This window comes from Astatotilapia calliptera, chromosome 3, assembly GCF_964374335.1.
Source record: "Astatotilapia calliptera chromosome 3, fAstCal68.1, whole genome shotgun sequence".
NCBI classification, from domain to species: Eukaryota; Metazoa; Chordata; class Actinopteri; order Cichliformes; family Cichlidae; genus Astatotilapia; species Astatotilapia calliptera.
This window is the reverse complement of record NC_137424.1, coordinates 46596731-46605601: the sequence shown is the minus strand read 5'-3', so window position 1 is coordinate 46605601 and position 8871 is coordinate 46596731. Positions and strand designations below refer to the sequence as shown.

General features: G+C 39.0%; 1 protein-coding gene across 1 annotated transcript; it reads right to left on the bottom strand.

Moving 5' to 3' along the window:
* Positions 1 to 424: 424 nt before the first annotated feature.
* On the bottom strand, positions 425 to 8237 carry LOC113017902 (Fc receptor-like protein 5). Its single transcript, XM_080295453.1, has 9 exons — positions 8186 to 8237; positions 7097 to 7357; positions 5585 to 5851; positions 3930 to 4229; positions 3497 to 3757; positions 3007 to 3255; positions 1216 to 1275; positions 825 to 887; positions 425 to 432 (listed from the first exon to the last, which is right to left on the bottom strand). Exons 1-9 carry the CDS (start codon positions 8235 to 8237, stop codon positions 425 to 427), a joined length of 1521 nt encoding a protein of 506 aa, XP_080151579.1.
* Between the last annotated feature and the right edge of the window lie 634 nt (positions 8238 to 8871).

Below are 8871 nucleotides of genomic sequence, written 5' to 3'. Positions count from 1 at the left end.
TCAGAAACAATAATATACATATATGCACATTTAAGAAATAATTCTTATTTATATAATGTACGAGATCTTTAGACAAACACAGTTAAAGTATTTGTTGTTGCCCATATCAGTATTTACCTGTGAAACACTGCAAACACTGACTTTAAGTTGTGCTGTCAGATACTAAAGATCACATATTTCACACTGCTGTTGGAACATGTTAGATACATTCAAGGTTTATTACAAAATCTTTATACAAATAACTGAATATAAAGAGCACGAATACACCTACATTTGTTTTATGCTATAAGAGAGCAATATGTCTGATATTAGGATTTAATATTGTAACTGCACATAAAGCTGAGCATGTCTGATATTTGGGCAGCAGAGGAGCAAGAGTGGCTTCATAAAAAGCTTCTTCTTGGCTTTGCTGCTACAGCTCTCCTCACTGACCTGTAAGACAAGCACAAAGAGACAAAGTGATTTCCAACATGTAAAGATATTATGAGCTGAAGACATTTAATAATGTGAAGAATAAATCAGCCTGCATGGCAGCAGAATTACTGAGAGAGCTTCCTGATATGACTTCAGAATAAACTGCTGCATCAGCTGCAGGACTTGATTTTCCTGTGAATGAAGAGAAGATCATTGAAAACAATAATATCATTAACCAGGAGGAAACTGGATGTCTCCACTGATGCAAAGATAGAACTAGATTTTATTAACCAAGTAATTAGTACGCATGAAGACCTAAATACAAACATTAAAATAAACAGATTTACATTTTAAGAGCAGATAAACATGATGAACAATATTCAGTGGAGATGATGGCAGACTTTGCTCACCTTTGTTTTTCTTGGCTTTTTCTTTTTTGGGCTGTTTGACCTCAGCATACATCAGACTGTCCTCTAAAAGAGACGTCAGAGCTCAGGACACATTTGTTCAGCACAGATATGATACAAACATGTTGGATACATATGGACTTTAAACTTTTTACAACTACAGTGAAGGATATAAGAGTGAAATCATTTGTTGCCTGTGACACTTCATCTTTGCAGGTGTGTGTTTTGTGATTGAGGTCTGGGTCAGAATCTGTGGATGCTGTGATTCAGTAAAGCTGAAACACTGATTAGTAAGTGAATAACTAAACTCCATGTTGACCTATAATTACCTGCAATATAATGATGTGATGACACGTTCAAGTACAAACACTGAATGAGACTGTTGTGACTGTACCTGCAGCTCCCGTCTTCACCTCAGAGTAAACAGCACTCTGCTCTGCTTTATGATGCTTCCCTGTTAAGATGATCGAATCCACAAAAGAAAAACATTTAATACATTTTTAAACGTTTCAAAAACTTTCCAGGCTTTTCTTCTACATTGTATATGTTTTGTGTACTCACACTTATTTCCAAAGTTTTCCAGTTCAATATTAGAGTAAATGACATCTGGGGGTTTATCTGCACCTGAAATGTTCATATTTTAGTTACACAATTGTAAACCAATGACATGGTGCCAGTTTCCTTAAATTAAAAGACTGTTTCATCTCTAGCTGCTCTGTGCTTTTCACATGATGTCCTGCACCAGTGTTTCAGTGGCTCACACATGAAAACCAACATGACACATTTTTCAAAGATAAATGAAAAAACAGAAAAACCTTTTACAGAGTTTCATTAGTTGTGTTTAAATCAACAACAGGACTATCAGATATTTTCAGAGCATGAACCCATCATGGTGTTACTGTTTGTGTTGTTCTGATATGAAACAACAACATTTGTGGATTCTTTCAGTCGAGTTAAAGATACAATCAGGTTGTAAAATCCTGTTTGTTTCTGATCTTTTGTGCATGTAGTCAGTTGGTTATTTGGATGAAACTGAACCTAAGAAATGTTCCTGTCAATGGAGATGAATGAAGAGTCAATATTAATAATGATAATAAAGATCGGTTTAAGTGCTGACCACTTACTCGAGGTCTCAGTGTCAGTCATTTCCTGTTTTATTTTCCCCTGTATCTTGTGTCATTCTGTTACCTCTTTTCCATTAGTAACTAAAACACAGTTTTCAGGGTTTTCCATCAGATCCAGTAGTACTATTTTAGTATTTACTCAACCGGAGTTCCAAGTGATCCGAGGCGATCCCAAAATGTGATGTCAATAGCGTACATGCCGATTGACTGGTCAGTGGCACCACTTGATGAGTTACGAGAGCTTCTTATTGATAAAAAAAAAGCCATTTTTGAAACCCGGCAACCCGGAATTGCTACACAAGCAACACCGTGGCCCCCGAGTCTATAGAAAGATGACCGAGCAACAGGTATATCATCGCCGTGATGTTCACCTTTGTTGAATCATTTGTGACAAATATTAATTAAGTCATGGGGTGCTCGACCACGTCACTATGACGATGACCACACACATTAGGTGGTACTTGAGCGTGATGGAAAACCAGTCGATCTGAGTAATTACTAATGGAAAAGAGGCTTTAGTTAGTTAGTTAACACCTGTTACTCATCATCTCATTATCATGTGTTTTATAAACTGCCTCAGTTTTCCTTTGCTTTGTCACATCTTTCCTCATAGTTTGTTTTCCTAAGAATTATAGAAATGTGGTTTCCAACTTTTATTTAAATTTGGATTCGTACTGAGTTTAATTTCTACAATAAAGTCGTCATTTAGTTTAGTAACCCTGAAAGATTCCTAATGTAATATGAATAATAATAATAAAAATAGAAAAGAGGCTCTTACACTTGGACTGTCTGCAGCGACACAACAAGAGCAGGAGAATAATAATGAGAGAGACTCCACAAACCAGTCCAACCATCAACCACACAGGAGATGAAGAGCTGTCAGCTGCTGACACAGTTACTGTAACAGATAACAGAAATTAATTATTAATAAATTATAATCTTATAAATAAATGCATTTATAAAATAGAGCAGATTGACTTTGAGACTTAAATCAGACAATCTAATGTTCATTCTCAGTCATTGGTTTAGAAAACTCCATCAGATGTTTTGATCCTGCTCACCTTTAACTGACATCCAGCTCTGTGCTGACTCTCTTCCTGAGTACTGACACTTGTAGAAACCTTCATCAGACTTTGACACTGCAGAGATCTTCAGCTCCCCTCGGGGATCATTTTGAATAAGTTTGTCATTGTGATAGAAAAACACATTGGAAAGTATTTTTTGTGTTCTCAAACTGCAGCTCAGACTAACAGAAGCTCCCTCAGTCACAGGATGAACAGGACTCACCAGGATAGGACCATTACCATCATCTGTGACACAATCACACACAATTGTTTCAGTCACATCAGCTGATGCACACTTTGAGAAAAAGCTGACAAACAATAATAAGAACAGATTGTACAAATGTTCATCATGAAGATCTGATCTTGTGTATTTAAAAACTGCTATTTTTCTCCAGATAAAATGACTTCACATACAGCAAAGCTGGGACAAATGTTCATGTGACATCTAAATCATTCAAATCCAAGTAGTAAATGTATAATAACATACTCTGTACAGTGATGTTGACTGCACTGCTGAACTCTCCTGATCCAGACTCACACCAGTACACTGCAGTATCTGACTTTGATGTGTTGATGTCACATGTGGATCCAGTCATTCTCCTACAGTCAGAGTACAGTCGGCCGTCCTCAGAGAACTTCCTCACTCTCCACTCAGTGAAGTTTCCCTCACAGGTCAGTGAGACAGAGTCAGAGGTGAAGTGTTGCACTCTGTCAGGACTCACTGTGAGAGACGCTGCTGAATGAACATCTGGAAACAACATGCAGTGAAGAGACAAAGCTCACAGATGTTAGCATTAAAAATATCACAGTGGAAATATACATTTGACTTCTGTGTGGTTCACAGGAGTCCTGATAGTCATGCAGCCATATTTACAGACTTTCAAATTATCAACATGAAGATTAAAATTCCTCAAACTGACCTGCAGACCAGACAAACTTTGGTCGACTGTGATCAGTGTGATACTCTGGGTCTCCTCTTCCAGCTCTGCACACATATCCTGCTGTGTGTGTCTGTCCATGAATGATGTAGGAGTCCTGTGCAGTCCCACTGCCATCAGGTAGCAGCTCATAACTGGAGGATTTCTCTGATAGATCAGGAACAGCTTTATACCAGTAGAAGCTCCATCCTGCAGACGGATGTTCAACCTCACAGTTCAGAGTTACTGAGGCTCCAGGACTCAGCCATGATGGAGACACAGTGAGGACAGGACGGGGTTCATCTGTTCAACAAAGATTTGCTCTCAATCTTTCGTCTCTTAACTCTGAATTCAATGTCACTAAAATGTTGACTCACAAATATTTATGATGAACTTTAAGAGTGAGACTATCTAAACATGTCAAATATCTCAACATGTACTAATAAAAACACATTTTTACAAACTGTTTCTATTTCCAGGTTAAATGAACTATGACTCTACTTACTGTCAGAAACTGTCAGTGTGACTGAATCACTCCACTCTGTTGTTTCATGCTGTGAACTTTTCATTCTGCCCTTACAGCGATAGTTTCCACTGTTGGATGATGAAGCAGATCTAATCCTGTATTCATTTTGATTTGGAGCTTTTATCCTGCTGTTTGTTTCCCACTCATAATCCCACTCAGTGTCTCCTCCATGGATCTCACATCTGACAGTGATCGTCTCTCCTCTGTATATCTCAGACCAGTTTGGATACAGAGTCACAACAGGTCTGTTTGAGGCTGTTACTGTTCAAGAAAGTACAATAAAAACACATGAATGTCAAAAATGTTAATGCCTTTTGTTCTTCATCTTCCTCCTTAATCAGGAGTTTATTTGACTTCATGTTAAACTGACCAGTTTTCCCAATCCTGACTGACTGGCTGTCCTCTGTGTAGTAAACTGGGTTTCCTCTTCCTCCTCTGCACCTGTAGAGTCCTTCCTGTGAGACACTGATTTGTCCATTTGAGTGGAAAACTGCATCTTGTGTGGTCAGGGCTTCAGAGGATTTCTCATCTCTGTACCAGCAGTATTTCCATCCAGATGATGATGATGGGTTCACAGAGCAGGTCAGGGTCACACTGCCCCCTACTGGAACAGCTGTGTTATCAGCTCTCAGTTTGGCCTTTGGTTTATCTGCAGTTCAGTTTAGAAAAAGAACAAAAGTCAATGACTGAATCAAACCAGTTGAAATAACTTGGTGGAAATATGGAAATAATAAATATCACATAACTTTAATGGTGAAGCTGCAACAAACTGTACAACTATCACACAAACACAACACTAATCTTTCATATTTAATTTGCTGCATTTCTAAGTTAAAAACACACATGAGGAACAATCAGTGGATTTAATGTTTCTTAGTGGATGTGGTGGAGCAGCTGAGACAGATTCAGCATTTGTTCTGCATTTCATCTTTCATGTATTAGAGCTGCACAGCAGAGAAGTTACTCTCATATGTTTTGTTCTCTTCACTGTGAATAAAAAGCTGCTGTTCAGGTTTTTGTTGTTGGAATAAAAACTAAACATTTTACTGACCAACATGAAAGACAGTTATAAAGCTGTAAGAAAGAAGAAGTGCTTTTTCCTTATTTAGATACTCTGGATGAAAGATCTTACATGATACAGTCAGTGTGATGATATCACTCCACTCTGAGAAGAAATAGTCCCTTCTGCCCCGGCAGCTGTATCCTCCACTGTCAGACTCAGTAGCTCTGATGATTCTGTATTCATTGGATGTTGGAGGTGTGTTTAACTTGGCTGCTCTCCATTCATACGTCCACTGAGCTCCTTCACCTCCCTGAATCTCACATCTGACAGTGACTGTCTCACCGCTGTATATCTGAGTCCAGGATGGCTGCAGGGTCACAGTGGGCTTACTGGGAACTGTTCACAGACAAATATCCAGTTAGAGACAAAAAGAAACATGAAGATAAAAAAAAAAATAAGACGGAATAAATTCTTCTATTTGTCAGGAGTTGTCTCTCATATCAGGTTTAATAAACTCACCGTTGTTGAATAAAATTGTTAGCACAGAACACAAAATAACATCTCTCAGTTTGGCAGAAATAAAATTTTTAATCTCACGAGTTTCTGTAACTGTGACGTCACTGCTGTCCTCTGTGTAGTAAACTGGATCTCCTCTCCCTCCTCTGCAGTGGTACAGACCTCCTTGTGAGACACTAATAACTCTGTTTGCTTCATTTCCTCTCATGAGCTGAGCTTTAGAAGAGACTGAATCACGTCTGAACCAGTCAAACTTCCAGCCAGCAGAGCCCTCCACAGAGCAGCTCAGTGTCACACTGCCCCCTGCTGGTATGACTGAACTTTGTGCTATCAGTGTGGCTCTGGGTTTACTTGCTGTTGAAGAAACAAAATAAGTAAAACATTAAAACACCCTCAAGAATAAACTTGTTACAGCACTGACCAAACTTTAAACATTCACTGATTAATTTATCTACAAACAGAAACAAAGTAGTTTTTGTTGGAGCTCTTTAAAGCACCTGCAAGGACAGCATGCTAATGCTAAGCTAGCCAATAACCAAGAGTGATGAACTTCATCCTAACAAACTGATGAGCAGTCAGGCTGCAGCTCCATTTCTACCTGTTCATGTTTCTACTGTAGAATCACCATGACAACCGATGTAAGGTCTCTTTGTGCTGATTTTGTGTAAGAACTTTTTTGCTTTACTTTTTTCCAGTAATGATCCCAACAAAGAGGGGAAATACCTCCAACATGCACAAACATTTGACCTCACAGCCTCTAATCTGCATGAATGTCTTTGATATTCTGCTTAGAGATGGTGGCGACTCTCAAAGTGGAGCCAATGAGAATCAATCAATTCTTATCCATTCCCATCCCTACCTGCATGTGACACATTAGACTGTCTAACAAACTAAAAATTTCACTGATTTATCATTCTCTTATCAAACTGTCATCTCTGTACATTCCTCTTTACATTGCTGATATTTTAAGAGCCTCCATGGTGTCTCTCCTTTCTGTTTGCACAGTGAGAAAAACTGTTGTCCTGAGCTGCCTGCAGACAGCTGGATCATTGTTGGAGTTTTCCTGTTAAGACAGATGTAAACATGAAAACATTAAATGTCAGCATGAATCATGGTCCAACTCACACGAAACTGTCAGTCTGAAGGCATCACTCCATCCTGTTAAGAGATAGTCACTGCTACCCCGACATCTGTAGTCTCCACTGTGGGACACTGAAACTCTGCTGATCCTGTATTCACTGGATGTTGGAGGGCTGTTTGTGTTGGGTGCTGTCCATTCATATTTCCACACCTTTCCTTCACCTCCCTGAATCTCACATCTGAGAGTGATTGTCTCACCAGTGAATATCTGAGACCAGCTGTGCTGCAGTTTCACAGCAGCCAAAACTGTTCAACAAACAAATAAACAGAAACAAATCATGTGGGAGCAAAAATACATTTAAATATATTGAGTCTTACTTTAATTTAAACATGAATTTGTTGCATTTCAGAAAAAAACTATAAACATTCACCTTGTTTCTGAATTGTAACTGCAGCACTGTCCTCTGTGGAGAAAACTGGATCTCCTCTCCCTCCTCTGCAGTAATAGATGCCTCCTTCTGAAATACTGATCGTGTGCTCTGATGTTCCAGCTCCTATTTTCTGAGCTCCAGAAAACTGTGAATCACGTCTGAACCAGTCAAACTTCCAGCCAGCAGAGCCCTCCACAGAGCAGCTCAGTGTCACACTGCCCCCTGCTGGTATGACTGAACTGTGTGCTGTCAGTGTGGCTCTGGGTTTACTTGCTGTTGATGTTACAGGAAAGACAAACATCAGACTGTCAGTTGCTTCAGGAAAAACTTTGTTACAATAAATAAAGATTTTAAAGAGAAAGTAAAAAAATTCAAGAATCATTTTAGAAATATGCAATTTGTTGTTTTTTTCAGTAGTGCTTAATAGTAATGATCAAACTTTACACATTCACTCAGTCATTTAGCTTCTAGCACCAAACAGAAAACATTTACCTGCATGTGACACATTAGACGGTCTTCATGCACAACTACACTACAGATTCCCTCTGACTTATTCTTCATCTATTCAAAGACAAATCTTAGAAATACAAAGTACTTCATCCATGTTTAATCCCTGGTCAGTGTGTTGTCTTCGTAGAGCTTTGAAAAATAACACAGCATCCACTTGTCTTTTGTGAGCTACTGCTCCAAACATTTTATTCACCATTCACAAACCAGTCTTCTTTTATGGAGGCAATGCCCCTGGAGGCATTCATGAGCCCTCTCACATACAGCGCTCCCTGCTGGCAAACCCTATCACCACATGAACACCCATACATCACCACAGTCAGTTTGTTTGTGTCCTCTCTACATTTCCCTTTAATAATAGTCTAAAATCACACTACACTGAATGGTGTCTGTTATTGTTCGAGCACCGTGACCATCGCTGACATGGTTCCAACATCAAGTTCATGTAGTTTTCTATGATCTTAAATGTAATTTTGAATAATGTAAACACCTTATTTACAGAGAAAAACTGAACAATCAGAGAGGCTGACAGACTCCAATGAAGTCTCCAATAAAATAAAACCACACAGGAGTCCTTTGAGTTTAATTCAGCTAAAGATGGAGTTTGTGTTCCTCGTGAGACCAAACTTGCCAAAATGTGATCAACCTGTGGAGGGTCTTGTTTAACGCTGCCACTGCAGCTCGTCTAACATCTGATTGGTTACCATGTAGAGTAAGTCAGCACAGATCAATACTAGACAATCGACTGCGATGAAGTGGTGGTACTGTGGACGTGAGGCAGCCAGGTATCCCAGAATGCATTTCAATTCACAAGCAGCAACTATAGTGCTATCGAGTATAAGTAAAGTTTTAAAATACCCTGTTTGTCTGTCACTAAGTGTA